At 41.6% G+C, this 13,318-nt stretch overlaps 1 protein-coding gene across 4 annotated transcripts in view; it reads left to right on the top strand.

Annotated features, from left to right (window-relative positions):
* The window catches only part of dzank1 (double zinc ribbon and ankyrin repeat domains 1), a 151,997-nt gene that overhangs the window by 82,397 nt on the left and 56,282 nt on the right, over positions 1-13,318 (top strand). For all 4 annotated transcript variants that reach the window (XM_069932015.1, XM_069932014.1, XM_069932011.1 and 1 more), the window contains one exon: positions 8,426-8,651. In XM_069932015.1, coding sequence (XP_069788116.1) covers positions 8,426-8,651 — 226 coding nt within the window. The remainder of the gene's footprint in view (positions 1-8,425; positions 8,652-13,318) is intronic.

Raw genomic sequence — 13,318 nt, 5'->3', positions numbered from 1 at the left:
TCTGGCAGTGCTGTCTTGAGTCATCAGCATGTAGCCAGCTGAACACACTGCTCTGAGGAGAGCCAGTGCTTAGTGTGATGGGACTTGAGGTTTTGCTACCAACTCAGACTGACTCTGATCTTTCAGTCAAGAAGTCCAGGATCTCGTTGCAGATGGGTACTAAGTCTCAGCAAGGACAGTTTATCCACCACCCTATAAATTTTGATTGTGTTGAATGTGGAGCTAAAGTCAATGAACAACAGCTTGGCGTATGAGGCATTGTTCTTTAGGTGGGTCAGGATTATTGCATCATCTGTGGACTGGTTTGGACAGTTAGCAAACTGGAATAGATCTAGAAGTAAAACACAAAGTCTGCAGACAGATGATTGAAGTAAAAATAATGCTGACACAACTCAGCTGGTCAAACAGTGGACTTTATATAGCAAAGATGAAGTTACTTAACCAACAGTTTGAGTTTGAGCCCTTCGGTAAGGTATAAAGGATTCTCTCTCACTGTTCCCCATCTGTGTAGCATGATTAATGACCACCTGCAGACACAAAGCAAGAAATCAAAGGCTTTATTAATTAGAAAATTAGTATTCAACCTGTCAGGAAAGGAGGCATCATTGTTGCTCACCTGCAGTCATGGTATGAATATCCTGCCACATGCGGTTCATATTGCCAGTGTCATGGGTTCTCTGTGCATACTCACACTTTGCCTTCCTGGTTGCACAGGACATGTCAGCCCTTGCTGATCTTGATGCAATCTTGTCACCTGATCTGAAGATAGCATCACACCACTGAGCAGTGTTGAATATTCGCATCTAGCCATGATTTCTGATTTGCCCTGGCAAGTAACATCTAGTCAACGTAACGTCTCAATAAAAGTAAAACATTATGTCCATTTCTCTGTTGCCTGACCAACTGAGGATTTCCAGTATTTTTTTTAATTTTAAACTTAACTTTGTATTTAGAATCTAAATGTGATCACTGTTTCAAATTGCTTTTCTGCATCTTAAGCACATTATCATTTCATGATATGTTTTATGTCATGATAGTAAAAAGATTTTAAATGTCATAAGCTGCAGGTAATTTTTTAAATCAAATTATAACATTTTGAGGTTGGGTAGATACATCAGGTAAGCTGATGCAATGTGACTAATTATAGATGAGCTGTAAAACGTTGTAGTTTTACCAGTTAAGGCAGTGTGCATTTGCCTTGGGTAGAAATTACTGTTGTAATATTATTGGAGAGGCTTAAACCTATTGTTATTTTAGCAGATTATTTGTCAGAAATCAACTATGCCTCAGTGGCAGCATCTCCACATCTGAGTCATCACATTGTCAGTTGAGCTTTACTCCAGCAATTTGAACACAAGTACAGTCCTTAATTTTATTCTATGTCCTATTTGTTAAAAATACACAACTTTATTAAAAGCACTCAACAGGTCAGGTAAGAGAAGCCTTTGAACTCTTTTGTCAGAATTGAGAAAGAGGGATAAAACCGTAGTTTAAGCTGCAAAGAAGATAATGGGAGGGATAGAATTATCAATTGAAGGGTGAGGTCAGAGTTGCCATGAAGATGAGTTATCTGATCACTTGGGTTGATGGGGACAATTAGAAGGTGATCACACAAATGAAAAAAGCACAATGAGTTGTTAATACAAGGGCTGGGGACAAAGAATGCTGCCTTAATTGGTAAAACTACAGTGCTGCACCAACAGAGAGAGAAAAACTGAGCCAATAGACCCTTTCAGGCAAAGAAAAAACCTGAATATGAAGACGGAGGTTCTTGCATAGGGAGACTTGCCTTCTTGAATGCACCACAGCCAGCTCCAAGGCATTAACTTCAATCCCTCTCAGGGAAGGATAATCGGCAGAGCACTGCATTTGCCACCTCACATGAATCTACAGCTGCTGTAAGTGGCTGAATAGGGGCAGGCTGAGGGCCCATTTCCCCACTCACCCTTCTCACTTCATGACCCCCCCCCCCCAAGGCAGGGGCGGCTGGTGGGGGCCATCAGGTCAGGAGCGGTCGGCGGGGGCCACTGGGCAGGGGGATAGAGGGGCAGGGACTGTCAGGGACAGGCCGGTGCAGTCTGTGATGGCCCTACCGGCCACTCTAGCACCTCACTCTGCCACTTTGGCCTTTGGGGTCACTCTCTGCAGCTCAAAATGTGGCAGAGCAATGTCCGACTTCCCTACCCATAATCCCCCATGCAACTGGAGCTGTTCTGGGAAACACAGCGGTTCCAATTGCTTGGGGTATTATGGGTAGGGAAGGCAGCCATTGCTCTGCTGCGTATTTATGATGGGTGGCGTTTCGGCACCACTCACCCCATCTCTATCGGCTCCGGAGGGTACTACAAAGGGCTGCTTGATATGAATCAAGGGCTGCTCCAAGAAAGTTAAGTTTTATGATTTCCCTCTGCACGTAGCCGGCTTCCAGATGGAGGCCTGGGAAGAAAGAGCCTACTATCAGTAGAAGTGGCTGGTTCTAATATAAGCCTCTTTCAGGTGGCCAAAATACCCTGATGTAAAGCCACATATTCTACCTGAATGCGGCTGTCGGGAGGTCACCTGAAAAAGCCTGATGCGGATTGGAGGAATACTCACCAACCCTCTTCCGGGAGGTATAATCTCCGCATCTGAGCAGTCCCCTGAGGCACCTGAATGCAACTCTACTGCCTGACAGCCCCCCTCCCTGCTGCCTGACAGCACTCCCTCCCCGCGTCTGTTTTGTATCATATTAATATGATATCTTTGAATTCTGGCCGCAGCTAATACAGGAATACATTTGTGTGGCCCCCAGGATTAAATTAAGAGGCTTGTTGTCTGTGATCAGGGTGAATTTTTTTCTGTAAAGATACTGGTGGAATTTTTTACACCAAAAATTATTGCCAAACCTTTTTCTAGTTGGGCATAATTATGTTCATTTGTGGTTAATGTTCACGAAACATACTGTTACGAGGCCAAAGGATCCCAAAATCCAGCAGCAATAGACATTCACCAAGACAAGTGGCTTTCAAAACAAAAGTTATTTTTAATCAACTTCAAACATGAAAATAGAATCCAACTTAAATCTATACTTATACAATACTCTATATTAGCCCAAATTACCCCTTTCTAATTCTAACCGCACAAGTATGTAATGTGTGTGTGTATTTAAGAAAAGTTCTTTAGTTCACAATTTAATGTCACCTCCTTCTTTCAAATTCTTTGGTTGCACGCAATCACCATTCTGTGCACAGAATTTAACATGTATAAAGTTCACCAGGCTTGGTGCTTGAAAGGTAAATGTTTACAGCTCAGAAAGGTTCTTGTAGGGTTTGCAGAGAGATATTTGTTGCTCCATGATTTCCACAACTGAGATACCACCACTAGTCACCTCAGGGTCTCGCTGATGAAACTTGCCCCATCAGGGTCTTCCAGATGGTAACCTCTTTCTTCAAGCTACCACAGAGTTCCATTCCTTCCTCTATTTCAAGAGAAACATCAGACAGATAGCACTTCCAGCCATCTACTGCTCTGGAACTTGCTTTCATCAGTTTCAAACAGTTTTTCCTGGATTGCACTTTTCAGTTACTTGTCAGTCTCACACACTGACTGACTGAGCTGTTAACTCAACTCTCTCTCTTTTCCAACTGCCACTCCAAAGAGAGCATGTGATTCATGTCTTGCAAAAACCCCACCTTCTCCAGCAAACAACAGTTCTTTCTTCTTCTCAAGTTGTTATCTTAGGTAAACAATCCAAAAGTGACCTTCCTGTGCTGAAAAGAGCTTCCATCAGCCATCGTATCTCCAGTTCCAAACGATGGTCATTCATTTTATGACGTCAGTTCAATTAACACCTACTTGTGAAAGGTGCTTACATTCTCCAAGAGATCTTCAATATTTCTTCAGTCTTTCAAGTAAGATATGTTTTAAAATGTGTGTATGTATGTGACCTACTCTAAATCTTATAAATTCTCCACAAATATTAATGTTACAATATGCTATTGGTTGCTCACCTTTTTCTGTGATTTAGGATAATACCACTCCTACTTCCATTGGTGAAGCATCCATGGCTAGTGTAACTTCTTTACTAGGGTTGTAGTGGATCAGCACCTTATTTGTTGACATTAGTATTTCCTGTAGTTGATCGACTGTGTTTTTAGTTTCTGTGTTCCAATACTATGTTTGACCTTTCTTGAGTAATTGGTTCAGCGTTGCTTAGTGTAGACATACTAGGGATATGTTTTCGGTAGTGATTAACAAGTCCTAGGAAGGACTGTAATTCTGATTTGTTGGTTGGGTATGGAGCCTTGCGAATGGCTTCTGTTCCTGCTGGATTCATTCACACCGCCTTGTTGTTGATTGTAAACCCAAGGTATGTTACTGAGGGGCACATGAAGACACATTTGTCCTTTCGTTATCGTATATTGTAGTCTGGTTAAAACCTTTTCAAGGTTTTGTAAGTGTTCACTGTCATTTTGGGCCCGTGATGATGATATCACCTAGGTAACACCCGACTGAGAGTCCATGTAGTAATTTGTCCATCGTTACTTGAACAATCACAGGTGTTGCTGAAATTCCGTAAGGCCTGTGTGTGGGTGAATAGTCCCAGATGGGGATGGATTGTCACATATTCCCTTGATATTTTGTCCAATTCTATCTGTTGACATGCTTGTAACAAATCTAGTTGTGAATTTTTGCCCTCTGTTTAATGCTTGGAACAATTCTTCTGCCTTGGGCATTGGGTGTTCGGGTATTTTGAGTGATGGATTGATGGTGACTCTGTAATTGCCGCAAATGCAAATCTCACCTTTTGCTTTTCGTACGGGTATTGTATTGGTTCTAATATGCTTTCATGTTTTAATCTGTTTAATTCGGCCTCAATTTTTCCTTTCATAGCAAATGGGCCCATTCTGACTTTGAAGAATTTTGGTTCTGCATAATCTTTTAATTGGAGTTTGGCTTGAACACCTTTCATTTCCCCAATTCTTGTTGAAAAACCACTGCGTGGTTGTTGAGGATTTGGTCAAGTTCTGGCTGGGAGGTGTCTGTGTGGTTTACATTTAGTATTGGACCGATTTCCAGCCAGTCCAGGGGAATGTGTTGTAGCTAGTTTCATCTGAAGAGTGCTGGTCCCTGGGTATCCAAACACTTTGATTCTGTCTCCTGTAACAAACCTTAGTTATTTCGGTTGTTTTTACAAGGAGGCATGGTAGCAAGTGTTCCTTTACATGTAACGGCACTAGGGACACCTCTTCCCCTGTGTCTAACTCCATCTTCAGGTGGTGTCCATTTACTTTTAGCTGTATGAAGATTGCTGTGTTTCCTCCATTTATTCCTCGGACGTGTAATATCTCAGGAACTGAAATTTCAGGAGCTTGAAGATCAGCCGTTGGGCTGTTATCATCATCGTTGCTGGGTTCTCTCTCTCTGCTATTGTTTTGACTTTAGCACCTGTTTATTTGCAGGCCACCTGCGCTTTAGAAGCAGACATTTAGCTTTGATATGTCCTTCTGTTTTACAATGGTTACATTTAGAATTTTTAAAGAAACAGTTTTCTGGTTGATGGTTATATTTCCCACAACGGAAGCATTGTTAGCAGGGAGACCTCCCGACCAGTAGGTCTGGTTGACCCACATCCAAATTTTTATCTACCATTTCTGAGCTGCAGGCAGTCCTGTATACAATCCGTAACAACGTCTTGATCCATTCCTAATAATTTTTGTCTTGCTTTGTGATTTGCCAGCCCCATCACTAATCTGTCTATCAGTGTTTGATTTAGAAACTGCTTAAAATGACACTGCTCTGCCAGTTTGTGCAGCGATGCCAGGTACTCACTCACTGTTTCTCCTGGTCCTTGTCTCCTCTCATAGAGTTATTGCCTTTCTGCCATAACTGGTGGTTTGGGGCTTAAATGGTTCCTTAGAGCTGTGTATAATTTGTTGAATATCTTCATCCCTGGATCCTCTGGGGTTAGCAAATTCTTAAGGAGGTCAAATGTTTTGCTGAGGAAGAGGGCACGTTTGCGGTTTACTGGACTTTCCACAATATTGTGGGTTACACAGTAGTGGTTAAACCATTCAACGAGGTTATCCCAACTTTCTTTTACTTCGTTGAATTCCCTGAACTTTCCCTCCACCATCTTGATGCCCTTTCACTTTGATCTTTTGGCAGAAATTTGTTGGGGTTGTTAGGTAGTCATTTTCTATCTTCTTTTGTTTTCCTTCTCACGGTTGGTGCATGCAGTATGTAGAGTCGTTTTGTCACCACTGTTGCATATGCACTTACACAATTAAGATTCGGAGACGTGATGCTTTCTCATCCTTTACTTCTATTAGACTAGCATGTCAACTGACACACAGGGTTACATATATATATGGAGAGGTGACATCATGATGTGGGTGTCATGATGTCCAGCAGAGGGCCAGATTATACCCAACAAGGTCAGAGGAGGAGTGAGATAGTTAAAGTGGAAGGTAACAAAGCCCATGGTCATGCCTGTGGACTCAACTCAGGCCTTCTACAAGGTGATCACCCCATTTCCATATAGCTTCTCCAATATAGAGAGAAAGCAGTACACTGAATTGGAAATAGTGAAAATGAATCACTGCTTTAGCTGGGAAACTGTTTGGGTCCCTGGGTGGCAAGAAGGGAAGAATTAAAAGGATGGCATTGCATCTCCTGGGGTTGCATGGTAAAGTGCCATGAAACAGAATTGCTGGTGGAGCAATAATCCTGTATGAATTTCATTGAGAGAGTAATTTAGTTAACTGCTACGCTAACCATGCTGTCCCAGATAAAACATTAAACTGAGGTCTCTGTCTCATTGTTGAATAAAAATAGTTCTATATTGTTTCAGAAAGGAGCAGGCAGGTTTTTCCCCTGGTGTCCTTTCTCGGAGCAAAGTGAACCAAAAGCAGGTTTCCTGTACCAGGCCAGAACCTCTAGCACACTCAATTGGCCACATAATTTTTGTGCTTAAACACAATCCCTGAAACAGATTGTTCTCCAAACTTGACCAGGCAGATATGTTCAAAGCCTCATTGAGGGAATGCCACATACCTATTGGCTCCTGAAATTTAGACAAGTACCAAATAAACATTCAAGATGATATTGAGAACCAAAATGAATGTCAGTCTTCCTGCCTTGGAACAATGACTGTTCCTCATTGGCAAAATATCAAATCGGAATGGTGGCAAATGTGGTTTCCCTTTGTATCTGCATTTTTTTTTTTAATTCTTTTTATTAAGGATTTTTGATCAACATAGATTTACAAAATAAACAGAATCAAAGAAAAATGACAAAATATATACAATAAAATAACAAAACCGAATTGCATGTTGATAGGCAAAGAGGGAAGAATCAACACATTATCACAATTATCATATTCTGCACTATTGTTTATAAATACAAAATTACACACCATACCAATCCTTAAAAGAAAAGTAGGAAACAAAAAAAAGAGGAAAAATGAGAACCCTCCCCAAAGGAAAAGGAAAAAGAAGAGATAATTCTCCCATATGATGTGACAAAATCATCTGTTTTCTAAAAGCACTAATTACCTACAGATGAAACATTACATGATTCATCCAGAGCTTAATTCCTCCCTTAAGGGATACATGTCTCAACATAGCTATCACTAGGGATACTGGAGATAGTGGTTTTGAAAACTGGGGGAAGAATCATCAAAGGTTAACCCCCGTGTATCTTAAATACGGGTTCCATATTCTTTAAAATGTAACAATTTCTGAGGCTGCGAATAATCTTCTCCAGGGGAACACAACTATGTATTTCTGACTCAGCGGGTCAGACTCGGTTGGGAATCAGATTTCCAAGTAATGGCTAAGCTTTTCCTGGCCACCGCTAAAGCGAGTTTAACAAATTTCAATTGATATTTCGACAGCCTCATTTTAGGTTTTGTATCTGTGAATTTCCCCAATAAAAACAATTCTGGCACCTGAGAGTATTTCTGGTTAATTGTTCCAGGAGACTCCCCAAATTTTCCCAGAAGGTTCTCACCATAGGGCATGACCAGGTTGAATGCAAAAAGGTCCATATATCTTGATCACATCAAAAACATAAATTGGATAATTCAGATTTCAATTTATTTAATTTTTGCAGAGTAAGGTACAGCTAATGCAAAAAATTATATTGCACCAGCCTATACTTTACATTAATTGAATTGTTCATGCTGACCCGACATAGGTCAGACCAGCAATATGGATTAATTTCAATACCCAAATCTGAAGTAAGAAATATATTTTTGAGATAAATTTCTTTGCACTGAAATAGAGACTCTGGTTCGAAAGGGGATATCTGTGTAATCTTATGTTTTAAGATAGCATGGATGAGAAAATTGCATTTGCACTGTAAAATTTTAAATGATAATTTTTTCCTTTATGGATAAAAACTGAAAACCTCTTACCTTGTTCTCTATTGTTTTGCTGCAAAGACTACAGATCTACATAATTCTGCAATCTGGTGCCCTTTGACCATTCCATTGCCAAGGCTTGGGCTGGGAGCTAATAAGGAAGATCAAGGGACCCAAACAGTTGGGCTTTTTTACCCATCCTGCAAGATGATGGAGAAGAAGGAAATGGAGATCATGTCTCAACAAGAAAAGCAGCAGAAAATGACGAGTCATCATCCCCTTCTAAAAGCCATCAGCCCTGGAAGAGGTCAGTGACATCTCTTAAATATTTAAAGTGTAGGCATTCCATTTATATGGTCATGGTTGATTAGTCCCTGCTGTACATGTTATAATTCCGTCCAAAAATATCAGTGAATAACTACAAAGTGACTGGAACAAAACTCCTCTTGTTTTATACAGAATGTGTAGTCTGCCTTACTTACCCATCATACAAAACAAGGAAATGTATTCTAGATTTGTTTTTGGATAACCCAATACGTGTATCCAAAAATTATCCACAAATCTTGGCATTATACAAGTAAAATAATAAAATAGTGAAAGTACATATGTACATATATAAACCGTGATTAGTTAACTTTGACTTAGACATGCAGTTTGTCACATTAAGAATCCCTTTTACCTACACCTAGCTAATGGTTATTGTATTCATAACACTGTTCTATTTATAGTCTCTGTGCCACCAATGAGAACAGAGACCAGTCTGCTAAATACAAACAGACAAACCAAATGTAATTAACATACAGCAAATATCTGAGCATATAGAATGTCACTTCCCCTTGTAGAGTAATTAGGATTGGGTGTCAATGTCCAAAACAAGTATTTTAATGAACTGATATTTAGGATAAAGTAACTGCCTTGGTGGTCCAGAGCTACTAAATTTCTACTCATTCGAACAAGAGCTAGGCTGGGTCTCGTTGATAGGATGTCTTGGATCAGATCATCATATACTATTATTAAATGAGCTTTGGTTTGTGGCTGAGCTGTTGGCTTGAATCACATTAGTAGGAGGAAATGCTATTGGAAAACAGAAACTAGTGAAGATTGCTTTAGTAAGGTGAGATACTAATGGTGGGCAGCTTCCAATCTGTTTCACTTTGGTAGGAAAGAGGTGCTAATGGTGAGTTGGATTTGGTACAGATTAGAATAGATTGTCATTTAATAAAACTGAAATGTAATATATAAAATTGCCTTTAAGGCAGACAAAGCTTTGCTATTAGCATTGCCGAACACCTCTCACAGTCAGAGAAAGAGAAGCAAAAGAGAGGTTCCCACCCCCCCTCACAGAGTCACAGAGTAGCCGTGGATTCGACTCCAGCGCTCCCGCAGTCTCTGCAGCCTCACAAGACTCCGGTTCAGTTCAAACCATTGGCAACCCAGATCCAAACCTCTGACACGATAAAGAAGCTTTCAGTGCTCAGAGCCCTTCAGGAGCCATTCTTGCCCTCAGCATCCTCTCAAATCCTGCTTCTGATGCCTGGTTCTCATGAGGCAGACCCCAGCCTGGTGAGAGTCCTTTGACCTCAAGTCACCAGCCCATGGCATGTATGGGTTTCTTGCCTGCGTCACCAACAGCTTGCCACCTGAATGTGTCCTTCAGGCACAGCGCCTCTCACTGGACTGCCACTGTGGTCACCATCCTTGGGGTCATTTCCTCTTCTTTTCCTTCTCAACTTGGAGTGTTTTCACCATCACTGGTGCCCTGCACCAATCTACTGCTCCCCAGAGTATGCACAAAAGAGAAACCGGCCAAAATCAATTGGGAAAAACACACAAATGCAGAAGACAGCAGATTAGCAATGGCTGGAGTTTATGATCGAAATGAAGGTGCAGGACAGACACATACCAAAAAGAAAAGACAATTGTCAATGAAAAACTGAGACAATTGTGGTTGATGAGGGAAGCAAAAGGACTGGGAAACTATTTAAACATTTGTAGAAGACAACTAAGAAGGTGATTAGGAAGGAAAAAATTAATTATGAAAGAAGATTAACAAGAAATATCAGAGGACACTAAAAGTTTTTTAAATATATAAAGAATAAAAGAGTGACCAAAGTAGACATAGGAAGAATAGAAAATTTTGGAGAAATTGTAATGGGAGACGAGGAGAGGGCAGAGGTACTGAATGAATATGTTCGACCAGTCTTCAGTGTGGAAGACAATAGTATAGTAACGTACCAGACTCTCATTGCTCTCAGAAGAGAAGTGAGTATGGTCAAGATCACGAGGGCAAAAGTACTTGGGAAGCTAAATGATCTAAGGGTAGGTAAGACTCCCTGACCAGATGGAATGCACTCTCAGCTTCTGAAGGAGGTCGCTGTAGAGATTGTGGAGGCATTGGTAATAATCTTCAAGAAATTAATGGAGTCTGGCATGGTTCTGATGGACTGCAGGATCGTTAATGTCTCCCTGCTGTTTAAGAAGGGAGCGAGACAGCAGAAAGGAAATGATAGACCATTTAGCCTGATGTTGGAGTCAGTTGTCAAGGATGAGATTACAGAATACCTGGTGCATGAAAAGATAGGCCTGAGTCACCATGGTATCCTTAAAAGAAAATCATTCCTGACAAGCCTATTTCAATTTTTTGAAGAGATCATAAGTAAAATAGACAGGGGAGATGCAGTGGATGTTGTGTATTTAGACTTTCAAAAGGCATTCAATAAGGTGCCAAATGTGAGGCTGCTTAACAAGATGAGAACCTATGGAATTACAGAAAGGATAGTAGCATGGGTGGAGCATTGGCTGATTGGCAAGAAACTGGGATGAGGGAGAAAGGGATCCTATTCTGGTTGGCTTCCAGTTACCAGTAGTGTTCCACAGGGGTCAGTATTGGGACTGCCTTGTATGTTGTACGTTTATAAATCAGAGTTTATTGTCATGAACAAGTCATGAAATTCAGTGATTTGCACAGCATCATGGTGCAAACATACATATTATAACCATCTTACAACATTACTATGAAAATAAAATATTAACTATAATAGTCCACAAAAGGTAAGGCAGTGTCTTTGGTTCATTGATTATTCAGGAATCTGATGGCAGGGGGGAAGAAGCTGTCCTTGTGCCGTTGAGTGCTTATCTTTAGGCTCCTGTACCTTTTTCCTGATGGTAGCAGAGTAAAGAGGGCATGGCCTGGGTGGTGCTGCTCTTTGAAGATAGAGGCTGCTTTTTTAAGACACTACCTCATGTAGATGTCCTTGATGGAGTGAAGTCTGGTGCCTATGATGTTGCAGGCCAAGTTAACAACCCTTTGGAGTTTATTCTTGTCCTGACAGTTGGCACCTCTATACCAGGCAGAGATGCAACCAGCCAGAAGGCTCTCCACAGTACACCTGCAGAAGTTTACGAGAGTCTTCTTGACATACCAAATCTCCTCAGACACCTCACAAAGTATAGCCGCTGGTGAGCCTTTGTAATTGCATCAATGTGGAGGATCCAGGACAGATCCTTGGATATGATGACACCTAGAAATTTGAAATTCATGACCCTCTCCACTACTGAGCCCTCAATGAGGACTGGGTCATTTCCCCCTGATTTCCTTCTGAAGTCCACAATCATCTCCTTGGTTTTGTTGACTTTGAGCACATGGTTGATGTTGTTACACCATTCAACAAGCTGATCTTTCTCCCTCCAGAACACTTCCTCATTGCCATTTGTGATTCTGTCAACAACTGAGGTGTCATCTGCAAGTTTGTAGATGGCATTGGAATTATGCCTGGCCACACAGTCATGGGTGTATAATGAGTAGAGCAGTGAGCTAAGTGCACATCCTCAGGGTATTCCTGTGATGATAATCAGTGAGGAGGAGACATTGTTTCCAATTTGTACTGTCTGGTCTGCTAATGAGAAAGTCAAGAATCTAGTTGCAGAGGGGGATACAGAGGCCTAGAGTTTGTAGCTTCTTGACCAGCACGAATAATGGTATTGAAGGCCAAGCTGTCATCAGTGAAGAGTAGCCGTATGTATGAATTGCTGTTTTTGAGGTGATCCAGAGCTGAGTGGAGAGCCAGCAATATTGCATCTGCTGTGGAGCGGTTGTGACGATAGGTGAATTGCAGTGGGTCCAGATCTTTGCTTGAGTACATGTTAATTCTGGCCATGACCAGCCTCTCAAAGCATTTCATCACAGTAGGAGTTAGTGCTACTGGTCGATAGTCATTGAGGCAGCTCACACTGCTCTTCTTGGGCACCGGGATGATTGATGCCCTTTTGAAACTGATGGTAACCTCTGACTGCCGCAATGAGGGGTTGAAAACGCCTGTGAACACTCTGGATAGTTGGTTGATGCATATTTTCAGTACCCTGCCCAGCCTGAAACGCCCTTGTTCTCTCCCTCAGCAGGCTGCAAATTCTCTGATTCATCCAGGGCTTTGGATTGGGGAACACCCTGTACCTGCATGGGCACACACTCATCCATGCAGGTCTTGATGAAGTCAGTGACACCTGTTGCACATTCATTCAAGTCCATGGATGAGATCCTGAATATGTTCCAGTCCACTGATTCAAAGCAGTCCTGCAGATGCTCCTCACCTCCCTCGACCATACTTTCGCTGTCTTCACCACTTGTCCTGTGGTCTTCAGTCTTTGTTTGTACACTGGGAGTAGAAATACAGCCAGGTGATCAGACTTCCCAAAGTGTAGTCATGGTATGGCTCTGTGTTTTTCATGGTGGTATAGCAATGGTCAAGTGTGTTGGTTCCCCTGGTCTTGCATGTGACAGTTTATCAGAGAATTTTTCAGGTTGGCCTGATTGAAGTTTCCCACAATGACTGAGAAGGAATCAGGACGTGCTGTCTCATGGCTGTTTATCACAGTTGTCAGACCCTCCAGTGTCAGCTTGATGTTAGCCCGGGGTGGAATGTACACTGTGACCAGGATGATGGTGGCGTCCATTGGCAGGTAGAATGGGTGACACTT

Source organism: Narcine bancroftii, chromosome 4 (assembly GCF_036971445.1).
Source record: "Narcine bancroftii isolate sNarBan1 chromosome 4, sNarBan1.hap1, whole genome shotgun sequence".
In the NCBI taxonomy this organism is placed as follows: domain Eukaryota; kingdom Metazoa; phylum Chordata; class Chondrichthyes; order Torpediniformes; family Narcinidae; genus Narcine; species Narcine bancroftii.
Note: the sequence above shows the minus strand (reverse complement) of the source record. Positions and strands in the feature narration are given on the sequence as shown.